The sequence below is a fragment of the Aethalodelphis obliquidens genome, unplaced genomic scaffold (genome assembly GCF_003676395.1).
Source record: "Aethalodelphis obliquidens isolate GAN/ISIS:26980383/991018 unplaced genomic scaffold, ASM367639v1 scaffold83, whole genome shotgun sequence".
NCBI classification, from domain to species: Eukaryota; Metazoa; Chordata; class Mammalia; order Artiodactyla; family Delphinidae; genus Aethalodelphis; species Aethalodelphis obliquidens.
The window spans coordinates 3215617-3228329 of record NW_020838027.1 but is presented as its reverse complement, the minus strand read 5'-3'; the positions used below and the strand labels follow the sequence as shown (position 1 = coordinate 3228329).

Genomic DNA, 12713 nt, shown 5'->3' with positions numbered 1-12713 from the left:
GCAGGACCGTTACTTCTGCCACCGTGATGCCTGACCCAGTCTTCTTCCCTCCTCCAAATACTGTTCAAAGCTGCCCCTTTGTCAAGGGCTCCAGGCTCACCGCCATGCTCCAGCCCCTCCAATGAGCTCGGGGACTTGGGAGGACCTCACCAACACCCAGCTCTGAATTGCCTGACCTCGGCCCGAGGATCCACAGCCCTTCCAGCTGCAACTGCTCACGACCCCATCAATACCTAGATACCTGCGGCCTGAGTGTAACGACAACAGCACTTGTTATCAGCAGTGACGTCACAGGACTTCTGCACTGCACTTCTCCCAGGCGGTCACATGGCTAACACACATGGTCCTTCTCACGACCCTGGGTGGTAGGAGGGCAGGCATGCATATCATCATTTGACGTGTGCGGAAACTAAAACGTAGGGGCCAGGGGACCTTTCCAAGGACACCAAACTAATTAATATCTGAACCAGATCTAGAAATCAGAGCTGCTCATTTCGAGGCCAGAGGTCTTTCAGCCAGACCCTACGCACTCCCTCTGTCTGCCCCGACGCCCTGGAGTTGAGTCCTCCCCGTGCCTCCACCACGTCCTCAGAGAGCCCCAGGGCCAATAAGCCTTCCCGACAGCCCATCCCAAACCCCCGGAACGGACGGAGCGCCTTCTGCTCCCTATGGGGAGGGCAGAGCGCTTTACAGAGAGAACGCAGCGAGGGTGAAGGGCCTGCGCCCCTGTCCGATGCTCCAACGGGCATGAGACCCATGAGTGGGTGACAGGGCAGCCGGCGTCCGCTGACTAGCCTCCGTGGAGAGTACTGTCACCGGATCTGGGCCGAGGAGGGAATGACGGAAGACGCAGGTACCCACCCCTCGTGTTCCTGGCTCCATTTAATGCCACATGAGATCACCCCCTTGAATTTCTCCTACCTTCCTCCTGAGTCAGGTCCAAACCTGAGCTTATACATCCGCACGCCAGTCCGGTGCCAGCCAGAGAGGGGGCGGGCGGGTGGCCACGCACCACCTCCCATCCAGTCATTTGCTCCTCGGGTGCTTTGCTGACGGCGGGGGCGGTGGGGGGAGGTTGCCTTGGCTTCCCGAGGGACGGGGGGCCTGGGAGAGGAGCTGAGATTCACCCAATCCTCCCCACCCACACCCTGTTCTTCCCCGATCCCTCCAACCTCTCTGGAGACATCTGTCCGCAGAGAGACGGGATGCAGGCGTCATGAGTGAGTAATAATGCTTCCCAGACGGAAAGGGACCGGGAGGCAGGGGGATGGGCGGGGGTGGGGAAGAGGCACGAAGTGAGTACACGCCTCTGCCGGGACCCCCCCCCAGTCCTCGTTACTCTCACACCCGGTCCCGCACGCATTACTAGTGTCCACACACCCTGCTCTTCATGCTACACGCTGGGCAACTTCGGGGGGGTCGGAGGTTTGCCCACCCAGCGCCCCCGAGCACTTGGCGCCCCCAGAGCACCTGGCGCGCATGCACTGGGGACACACGCGTGCTGCCCCCCCTCTTGGTTTTGAAGTGAAGGAGGCATAAAGAAGAGAGGGCAGAGAGGCAAGTTCACGAAGGCCTCATCAACCAGAAGGTTTGAAGCATGTGGAAGGAGTTGGTGTAGCAGAGAGAGACGAGATTTTTCTGATGATAAAGAAGAGAGGACAGTTTTTGCTGAGGACAGTTGCAGGGCCCCTCGCAGGGAGCTGAGCTAAAAGGTGTGTGGCATCTGAGCTTCTACAGTAAGTTCTGGTGCATTATTTCTGACAGATGGCTGCCCCGGGGCTGCTCTTCCCCTGTAGCCTGGGGGCTGCCCAAGGCCCTACACCGGGAATCACCCCGGCCGCGCCTTCATCAACAAAGACCTGCAGCCGGTGCCGACTTTACTCCCTCCCAGGGCATCTGTCCTCAGCCTGACCCTGCAGAATCAGGCCTAGAGCTCCCAAAGGAGCCAGAGGATGGGCCCAGCAAGCACACTGCCCCAGACAGGGACTCTGCAGGTCCAGCGTAAGGTACTCCCAGCCCCTGTGCCGGCCAAGGACCCTGGAGGAGACCCACCGCCTTGGCCCCTGCATTCCAGGTGAAGGTCCACATCTGTCGCCCACAGCTCCCAGCTCCTGCCATCCCAAGCTTGCAGAGGGACCACGGGGGGCTGTGCTCACAGCGCTTAGCCAGCAGCTGGCAGAGCAAGAGCCGCATCTGAGAGGCCTGTACACACCTTGAATCCAGCCCAACCCGGGCTCTGTAACCCACCCCCCCGCAGCACCCCCCATTGTGCCTCTCCAGCTGAACCTTGAGTCTCTGCCGTCCCCTGTCTTCACCGAGCATTATCCTCACCACCAAAGGGGAGGCAGGTGCCAAAGGACACAAGCCACAGCCCTAGCCTCAAGGCACTTGCAGCCGTTTCTATTCTAAACTTGGAGCTCTATGTTTACTTATCATCCCTGAAATATGTCTTCTTCTCTCTGGGTCCTCCTTGGCTGGCAGAGAGTAACTTCCTTGATGATGGAAGAGCTAAAAACCCCAGTCTGTGCTCAAAACCCCATTTCTAGGTCTCAGTGTCACCGGTCATCAGAGAAATCAAATAGAAGCTGCAGTGAGGGCTTCCCTGGTGGCGCAGTGGTTGAGAGTCCGCCTGCCGATGCAGGGGACGCACGTTCGTGCCCCGGTCCGGGAAGATCCCGCATGCCGCAGAGCGGCTGGGCCCGTGAGCCATGGCCGCTGAGCCTGCGCGTCCGGAGCCTGTGCTCCGCAACGGGAGAGGCCCGCGTACAGCAAAAAAAAAAAAAAAAAAAGCTGCAGTGAGATACCACTACACACCCCCCAGAAGGCTAAAACAAAAACAACAGAGAACATCACACGCTGGCACAGACACGGGCCCTCCAGAACCCTCACACACCGCTGCTGGGAGCAAAGGTCAAAACCACCACTTTCGAAAAGTGGTCACGTCTACAGAATTGGAATTTACCCATATTCCACGTCCCAGCAGTTCCGATCTTTGCTATAAACCAATAGAAATGGGTTTCGATGAAAAGAAGATGCATAGAAGTACGACTTAAAAATAACCAAAATCCGGAGGGAAAACGTTGACGAAAAGGAGTCAGACACAAAGGAGCACATACTGTACGATCCCAGCGATGCCAAGTTCAAAACTATTCTGTGCTATCAGATGTCAGGACAGCGGTTACACCGACCAGGGTAGCGGCTGGAGGGGCAGAAAGGGGGCTCGGGAGGGCTAGTAATGTTCGGTTTCTTGATCTGGGCTCTGGTCACTTTATAAAGGTCCTCTGAACGCTACCTCTTTGTATATGTAAGTTATACTTCAATCAGAAGTTAGGAATTTTCCCATTTCTCTCCACTTATGCAGCCCTGCAGCCCTTTCATACTGGAAGGACAAAGCTGCTCGTGGAAAAGGAGTCGCTGATCGTGTGCGAGCACATGTAATAACCTAGTGTTTTTCCATCTCCAAAATGAAGGCTGCGAGATGATCTCTAAGGAACCCTCCAGCTCTAGACAGTATGATGCTTTGATCCTATTCTTAGTAAAAAAACCTCATTAATCAGTAATAAGAAATCATTCTCAAATTAATGAAAAGTAAAAAATATGCAGCATTTGTTTAAAGACGACAGGGTGACTGCTTTCAAGAACTAAGCATATTACAAATTAAAATGTAAATGTCCACTAAATTGAAGTTAATGAAAAAAATGGCAATATACATTAGACTTAACACTACTTGAATATTATTAAAATTCTGTGTCTTGCTCACGTGAGATCCTTATTTCAACCATTTTAATCGAGAGGAGGCATGAATGCCAAATGACTGCATCTGCTGTAAGACAAGTGACCAAATCAGAGCGTCCTGAGGGTAACACAGGCGCAGACATCACTGACTCCCAAGCCCGGCCCTTCGCTTCCTGGCGTGAGACCCTCCCGCGCCTGGGAGAAGCCGAGCCCGGTCTGAGCCCCGAGCTGACCCCCTCCTTGAGGACCGTCCTCTGCATCAGGCTGCCTTCAAACACGGATTACTTGGGAGACTTAAGACGCCCCCGGGAGCTGGACAGCACCAGTGATGGTCACAGATTCACGCAGGCAGCAGGACGGGGATTCGAGGCGTCCTCATAAATAAAACCTCTGCACGGTGGCCAATCTCCCGGGCACCTCGCAAGTACACGAACAGATCCACGAAGGTCCGCAGCCTCGAGAGCTTCCGCCCGAGGCTCCTGCCCACCTCCGCCGCCTGCACAACCACAGTATTGCAGGTCCCTCCCCCCAGGGCCTCGGTGTCTCCCTCCGCACGACGGGGGACACCCGCTCTGTGCCCCTCGCCCTGCTTTGCAGACACAGGAACTGATGCGCTTGGAATGTTTCTGGGCTCCCTCAGCACCCAAGGGAGCAGGGGGAACACAGCTCAAAAGAAGTCACTTCCTGGGGCCACGATGAGACTCAGAAGGGCAGGTCTGCCCAGGGAATTACACCTGAAGGAAGTCCCCTGAACAGAGGGCGGGTGGACCTGGACCCCCAGCCAACGCACCACGGTCAGCTCTCCTTCCCCACCAGCCGAGGGTGAACCACGGGATGGGGGCCAAGTACTTAACTCACGGGGTTCAGCTCCTCTGCCAAGATCTAACCACACTGAGGACCCGGCCTGAAGACCTTCAGTCCATCAGAAGGAAGGGCAGCTGAGCTGGGGTTCCCTTTCCCCGGCCCTGGAGCGGCCGGCGAACTCCCCCTCCTCTGGGCTCCACCACCTGTCTCTGGACCAAATTCGGATCACAGAGAGGCATTTCCTGAGCTCTGCAAGCCTGCTGACCCCGGAGGTTAATCCGACCCCTCCACGGCCAGGCCGCGTGGTGACGAGGGCCCCCTCCCCAGGCAAGGGAACCGCAGAATACTAGCGTTTCAGGGACCTGAGGCATCGCTGTGTTCCAAATGCAGAAAACTCTGCTTGTGTGTCAAATCGACTCTTCATTACCAAGTGCCCACTATTTATCTATGGGACAAACGTGCGTGAAACACCCACTGTGTGCAAGGAACGGTGTGGCTTCCTACCCAACCTTCCTACCCACGCACGCATGCCGCCGTCTGTCTTCCGCAAATCCTTCCTCCTCCAGGATGTGAGGCCCGGAAAAATCCTCGGGGCAGCATGAATCCGCAGGCAGGACAGGAGCCTGGGGGGCAAGGCCCAGCCCCAGTAACCCGAGGCCCAGACACTGTGACTTGAGCAGACTGTTGAGTGGCAAACTCTGCAAAACCCCGCGCTGGGTGTGGCGGAGAGGGAACGAGCGGACACGCAGGAAAATACAGAATGAGAAAGCACGGCCCCCACGCCACGCCCTGTGTTCCACTTCCGGGGTGAAGACGTACAAGCAACTATTTTACCACAGGACAGAGTGTGGCAAGTGGCAAAACAGAGGTAGAAACATAAAGAAGGGAAGGCTCGGAAGGGAAGAGATCATCATATCCAACAAGGGGGCAAGAAGGGGTGGCAGGGCTTTATGGACAAGGTCTTCAACCCGGACTCTGAACAGAGACGCCAAAGGGCGATGGGGAAGGAGGGAGAGGATAGCTTGCGATCCAGGTGGAAAAGCACGCGTTCACCCATCTGCTCATCCAACAACTGTCTGTAGCACCAGGCAGCTCGCCGTGCCGCAGACGCGAGGTGAGCAGGACAAACGAGCCCGGGAGGGGTCTGCGTGACCCCAGCAGGGACCATGGAAGAGGATGGGAAGAGCCTGGGAAAGAGAGTTGGGGGTCTGCTGGAGAGATTCGCCTCCCCGTCCCAGTCTGTCAACAGTGGGAGGAAGGAGAAGCCCTGAGCCCTCTGAGGGACCCACTGCCCTCCACCCAGCAGGCTGCCCAGCACCTGGCCGTCTGACCCAACTCTCACGGTGGGGGAGATGGAGCTTTGAGCCTTGGCCCGGGAGGCCTGGGGAGAAAGGGGGGACACATAGCCTAGAGTCTGGTATAACCACAACTTGTCTCACTAACTCCCCTTAAATCCACCCGGGGGACCTATAAGAGCTGCTGAAACAAGTGTTGAGGGGGAAGAAAATGGTCCTTGCCTGGCCTGAATGCAGAGTTGGATTAAAGGAGCCAAAGAGCTGAAAATGCCCTCTTTCTTTTTTTCACCAAACATCCATCACCTCTGGTCTCAGTTGTCACTGTCATCTCCTTCCCAGCTTGAGGACGGGCCTGCCAGGGTCCCATCACCTGGACTCCGGTAGAAGCAAGCTGATGACTCCTCTGCTGTTGGTTCCAGTGGGTCTCATGAGGCAAGGACAACCTTGCTATGATGGCAGCCCCCAGCCTCCACCATCACAGAATCAATGATTTAGCACCCAGCTGCGCACAACACTATTCTGGAAGTTGTTAAGAGCAAGTTAAACACACAAAGAATGATAAAATCTCAACACAAAAGACTGTCCAGGACTTTCCCGGAGGTCCAGTGGTTAAGACTCTGTGCTTCCACTGCAGGGGGCGCGGGTTCAATCCCTGGTCGGGGAACTAGGATCCTGCATGCCACACAGCACAGCCAAAAAAAAAAAAAAAGATTGTCCAGCAGGGGCTGGAGGCTGCATGTGGGTGCTGGTGCCCAGAGCATTTTCCCTGGGCCGGTCTCCACACTCCCCAGATGGCAGGCTGCCCCAAATGAACCTTAAGATCCCATCCATTTCAACAAACTGTGCTGGACATCCACAAACCCCCACACACACAATGAAGCTGGACCCCTACCTCACACCACATACAAAAGCTAACTCAAAAGGCATCATGGCTATACATGGAAGAGCTAAAACCATAAAACTCTTAGAAGAAAACATAGGAGTAAATCTTGGGTTAGGCAATGGTTTCTTAGATATGACACCAAAAGCAAAAGTAATACAAGAACAATTAGATAACCTGGGCTTCATCAGTGTTATAAACTTTTATGCTGCAGATGATACCACCCAGAAAATGAAAATGAAAAGACAACGCTTAGAATATGAGAAAATATTTGCAGATCATATATCTGATAAGGGGATATATATAAAGGACTCCTACAACTCAGTAATTAAAAGACAACTCATTTTAAAAATAGACAGTATATTAATAGATATTTCTATACAAATGGCAAATAAGTACATGAACAGATGCTCAACATTATTAGTCCTCAGAGAAATGCAAACCAAAACCACAATGAGATACCATTTCACACCCACTAGGAGGGCTACAAAAAGACAATAACAAGTGTTGACAACGGTGTGGAGAAACTAGAATCCTCTGTGTGCTGCTGGTGGGAACGTAACATGGTGCAGCCACTGTGGATAACAGTATGGTGGTTCCGCAAAAAAGTTAGACCTAGAGTTACCACATGACCCAGCAATTCCTCTCCAAGGTACATAACCACGAGAAATGATAACATGTCCTCACAGGAGCTCGCACACAAATGTTCACCGTGGCATTATTCATAACAGCCAAAAAAATGGAATGACGCAAATATCCATCAAGTGACGAATGGATAAACGAAATGTGGCATACACACACCATGAAACTTCGTTGAGCAGTAAAGAGGAATGGAGCACCGCTACACGCTGCAACGTGGATGAACCCTGAACCATCATGCTAAGCAAAAGAAGCCAGTCACAAAAGACCCCACTTATAAGAAATGTCCAGAATAGACAAGTCCATAGAGATAGAACATCGATTAGTGGTCACCCAGGGCTGGGGGTGGAGTAAGGGCTGGGGAGAAATGGGCGCTCTTTAGGGGGTGATAAAATGCTCAAAAATAGATAGTGGTCATGGTTAAACAACTGTGAACATACTAAACCACTGAGCTGTACATGAAACGGTTGGGTTACTTTGTTCATGCAGCAATAACCAAGTACTACAGGCTGGGTGGCTTAAACAACAGAAATTCTGGAGCCTAGAAATACAAGACCAAGGTGGTGGCAGGTTCGGGTTCATTCTGAGGCCCCTCTCCTTGGCTTGTAGATGGCCGTCTTCTCCCTGTCTTCACATGGTCCTTCCTCTGTGTGTGTCTGTGTCCCAATCGCCTTTCAAAGGACGCCAACTGTATTGGCTCATGACCTCCTTAAACTTAGTTACCTCTTTAAAGATCCTATTTCCAAATACAGTCACATTTTGAGGTCCAAGAGGTTAGGACTTTGACGTAAGAACTTGGAAGGGCCACAGCGCAGTCCAAAACAACGGGAGAGTTTTATGGTACGTGAATTGTATCTCAATAGAAGTATCTTTAAAAATCCCACCACGGGCTTCCCTGGTGGCGCAGTGGTTGAGAGTCCGCCTGCCGATGCAGGGGACACGGGTTCGTGCCCCGGTCCGGGAGGATCCCACATGCCGCGGAGCGGCTGGGCCGGTGAGCCATGGCCGCTGGGCCTGCGCGTCCAGAGCCTGTGCTCCGCAGCGGGAGAGGCCACAACAGTGAGAGGCCCTCGTACCGCAAAAAAAAAAAAAAAAATCTCACCACAAAGCCTAGAGACCGGCTAATCCAACCCCTTGTTTTACAAATGGGGAACTGGGTCCCAGAGAAGGGGAGCTACTTGCCCTGAATCCCAGCTGGTCAGAGGCCGAGCGGGCAACAGAACACACGGCTCCTGCCCCAAGTCTAGGGCTCGTTCCACCAAACCCTCCTGCCGTCCTAGCCTCCGGGACTCGTAAATTGAACAACGATGGGGAAAGTACGAAAACTTTAAACTTAAAAAGAAAAATGCCCAAGAAGTTAGATCATGTGCAGTCAAGGAGTAAACACGCTCCACGGCTTGTGGGAAAAGGGGATGGACAGCAAAGCTCCGAGGAGGCCCTGGAAGAGACCTGCGGAGTCCATGAGTGAGTTCGACATTCATTCCATGTCTGTTGTGTGCCAGGTGAAACAGGGGCATGTTCCTGAGAAAGAGGTCGTTTCCAGAAGAGTTGGCACATCAGCTAATCCTTGAAACATGGCCCTGATTCCACGGGGCTGAGGGCTTTACCAGCCAAAGGAACTGCGTGACCAAAGGCAGGTAATTTCCAGACCTGCTCAGGAAACAGCCAACTGCAGAGCGGTGGAAGCGTGTGCTTTGTACCAGGAGCAGCGGGGACATCCAGCAAAGGTATGCTGAGGTCAGCTTCCGGACAGCCCTGCATGCTATGCTCAGAAGCACAGACCTGAGCTGGTGACAGAGCTGCGGAAGGTTCTGGGGCAGGGGTGGGACATCACCTGAGCCGGGCTAGGGGAAGGGGGCTCACCCACGGCCAGAGGACGGCTGGGGCCCGCCTCACGAGCCCTTGCATGAGGCATTCACAGGATGGGGGAGGAGGGTTCGAAGAGGGCCGAAGGAAAGACCCAAGGGGAGCCAGACTGGGACGCTCCTGCTTCTAGGGGCGCTCTCAGATTTATCTTAATTAAACTCAGGAAAGCAAGAAGGTGAGGGGACTCTCTGCAGGCACTGAAAAGCCGCCAACTCCTGGAGCCCGTGTTGTGATCCGGTGCTGACAGCCCTTCATCTTTTCCATTTCTTTTATTTTTTTAGGAGGTAAAGGGAGGAGAGGGGAAGGGGAGAGAGACACAATGGAGTTGCTTGGTGAACAAAAGCCCCGGTACGTTTCTGTTCATCGTTTTCATCCGGGTGCGCTGCTCTGTCAGCACCCTATAATCAGAGCCAAGCAGGGACACAGCCCGTAACTTACAATTCAGGCATCAAGGCAGCCTGGACGGCGCGGGGCCTGCCTGCCGACGTCTACCAAGCCTCCATCTCATCAGGGATGGGGAAGGAAGGGCCGGGGACTCAGAGGACCGGAGGACACGGCGTAAGAGGCCGGAAGACCTTGGTTCAAGTCCTGGCTGCTCCCTCACCAGCTCTGCAACCTTGAGAAGACAAGACCTCTCCAGACCTCCACTTCTTGGTCCACACCAATGACATCTGCAACTACTATTAGTTATTCAGAGTCTACTCTGTGCCAGGGACGAGTTTAGGTGTTTAGCCTCTACAAAGCACCCTATGAGGGAAGTATTAGTCTCCTCATTTCACAGATGGAGAAACAGAGGTCCAGAGGTTAAATCGTTAATCAAGGTCAGAAAACTAGTCGACCAGCTTCAAAACCCACATTCTTAAACTATACCACACCGATGTGAATTGAGTGGAAATAACCCTGCTCTCCCCTCCCTCACCTGCTTGCTGTGAGGCTCAGTGGGGAGAACTCGCACCAATACTGCAGCGTATAGCCTTTATCAACACCATCGGCCTTCAGTATCTGCAGGATTCAGTCAACTGCGAGCCAAAAATATTCAAGAAAGAACTCCAGAAAGTTCCAAAAAGCAAAACTTGAATTTGCCGTACGCCGGCAATGATTTACATAACATTGACATTGTATCAAGCATTATAAGTAACCTAGAGCTGATTTAAAGTATGTGGGGAAAAAAAGTATACGGGAAGATGTGCATAGGTTATATGCAAATACTACGCCATTCTGTATGAGGGACTCGAGCATCTGCAGATTTTGGTGTCTCTGGGGGTCCTGGAACCCATCCCCTGGAACCCATCAATCAGCTACACCCCCCCTCAACTGGGGCTCCAGAAAGCGCTCCCAGCTGGTCCAGCCCTCGCTCCACTGCTGACCCACAGTCACGTCCTTGTCATGCTCTTGGTCCCTGGATTCCACGGGACTCTTAGAAGCAAAACCCATCTCACCCCGATTCCAAACTCCAGGAGTCTGTCCTCTCCGGAGATGGCGGGCATCTCCATCAGCACCCATTCCTGACTACTGTCCCCGACCCCGTCCTGGGGGGCATCATGTGAGAGGGTGCAGAGTCCCGGCACAGTGCCAAGCACTGGGTCCACAGCAGGCTCTGGGCCCAGCCACCAAATCCACAGCCTGACTCTCGTCCTCCTGGGGGTCACCCCCGACAGAGGAGCACCCAGACACATCGAGAGCTCCCGACACAGTGGGAAGGACACCGACCTGCTATTAATACAGGAAAACTGGACCTGACACTGTCAGTGATCTGAAACCTCCCAGCTGAGGGAAGCTTTGTTTTTTCAATAAATGATGAATAACACAGGGTGTTTATTTCCCCAGCAAGTCGTATTTCTTAAGTATCACTAGGCTCGTACGTCAGGGCTGTCATCTGGGGAAAGCAGGGACGATGCGGCGTCTTCAAGCCCTTCTCCTTCCTGAGGAGTTCAAAGCACCTCACGCAGAACCCCTCTGTGGTCCCTGAGGCTCTCAGCGGGGCTGGGGCCAGCAATCTGCCTGCAGAGAACACCCGCTGACAAGTCCTCCCTGCCCAGCTGGGAAATGCAGGGGCGGGGGGTCCCCGAGAATCCACCTGGTCCGATCCCCAGTGCCCACTCTGCGGCCGACCAGGGGCCTGGAAGCGAAGATGTGGTCTCTTGCTCAAGACAGACAGACAGACAGACATCTCCGTCTCATCACACACCAGACAGTGTACAGAGAATATGTCCTTCAAGACAGCTCGGTTAGTTCTAACCCCAGGAGCGGCCTCCTCAGGACGACCGCCTACCCCCTCAGGACAGGACTGTCGTCCCCGCCAGGCACGTTCAGAACGGCGTGTCTCTGTCTCACGCGTGTCACCGATCACAAGATGCTTCCTGTGTTGTGTTCTGTGTGCAAGTTGCTGCCCTCCCCATGATTTGTGGTCATGTTATAGCTTTATGCTCCTGGTATCCCTGCAAGGTGCCCAGCGTAACAAACGGCCCAGACACAACACAGAAAGCAGGGGCCACAAACCAGCACCCTAACCACAGATACATTCCGTTCCGTCTGCATCATGTTTTAAATATTTTAAACTAGTTGCCAACAGATAAAGCTCAGGAGGTTTTACCCCCAAATCAGGGGTTCGAGCTTCCCTTGGAGAATGGAGGCTCCAGCAACACCAGGCTATTTCTGGTGTGGCAGCAGTCGGCAGGCCCTGAACAGCAGGTGCATCCCCAAACGGGGCGTGGCCTGTCTCACGCACCTGAGTCTGCAGCTCTGTGTCCAGCTCGGCTGACGTAATCGAAGGTGCACTGTGCTCGCTTCAGACCATGAGCTCCCTGAGGGTGAGCCCTGGATCTACTTCTCTTGCTGTGAATGGGGTCAGGTGAGGCAGTGCCCTAACGGATCGCTCAAACAGTTAAACACACACAGTGGAAACCTATGCACCCTGGCCAGTGGCTCCAACAACAAGCCTTTAAAACAGGGACTCTGCCTCCTAACTCACTGCCCAAGGCCACACGCTTAGACGAAGATCTGAGTCCTGTGGCTGCCCTCGGGCACCTGACTTCTGGTCGGCACTTCACAACCCAGAACGAGCTCCCCCATTACTCTAGGAAAGAGTGCCTGGCTGCGCGACTCGTCCTGAGAAATAATACAAAAGGCGGAGAAAGAAAGGGAGAAGGAAAGGAGAGACAGAGTGAAGAAAGACAGAGAGAAAGGAAGGACAGACACACACACACACACACACACACATAGACACACATACAATATTAACATACCTATGCATATTAATGCAGTTTTATTTAGAAGTAGTATTAATGCATTATTATTTAGATCTGTTAAAACCCGAACAAACTAAATTTCCAACAATGGAAAAATTGATAAAAACTCAATGACTACTATGTAGCCATTTAAAAGTCTAATTGTGATGATTATGTAGCTTGTGGGAGAATATTAAAGCAAACAGAATGCAAAAGTCTACCTGCAGGGGCTGCCCTGGTAGCACGGTGGTTGAGAGTCCGCCTGCC

General features: G+C 53.4%; 1 protein-coding gene across 2 annotated transcripts in view; it reads right to left on the bottom strand.

The window, feature by feature from the left end:
- TSPAN9 (tetraspanin 9) overlaps nt 1-12713 on the bottom strand; it is a 180168-nt gene that overhangs the window by 104301 nt on the left and 63154 nt on the right. Inside the window, exon 1 of one of the 2 annotated variants that reach the window (XM_027093126.1) lies at nt 922-1157. The exons of the other annotated variant lie outside the window; for it this stretch is intronic. Coding sequence (XP_026948927.1) covers nt 922-1030 — 109 coding nt within the window. The 5' untranslated portion in view covers nt 1031-1157. Of the gene's footprint in view, nt 1-921; nt 1158-12713 lie in introns of those variants that run through there. 2 annotated transcript variants of the gene reach the window in all.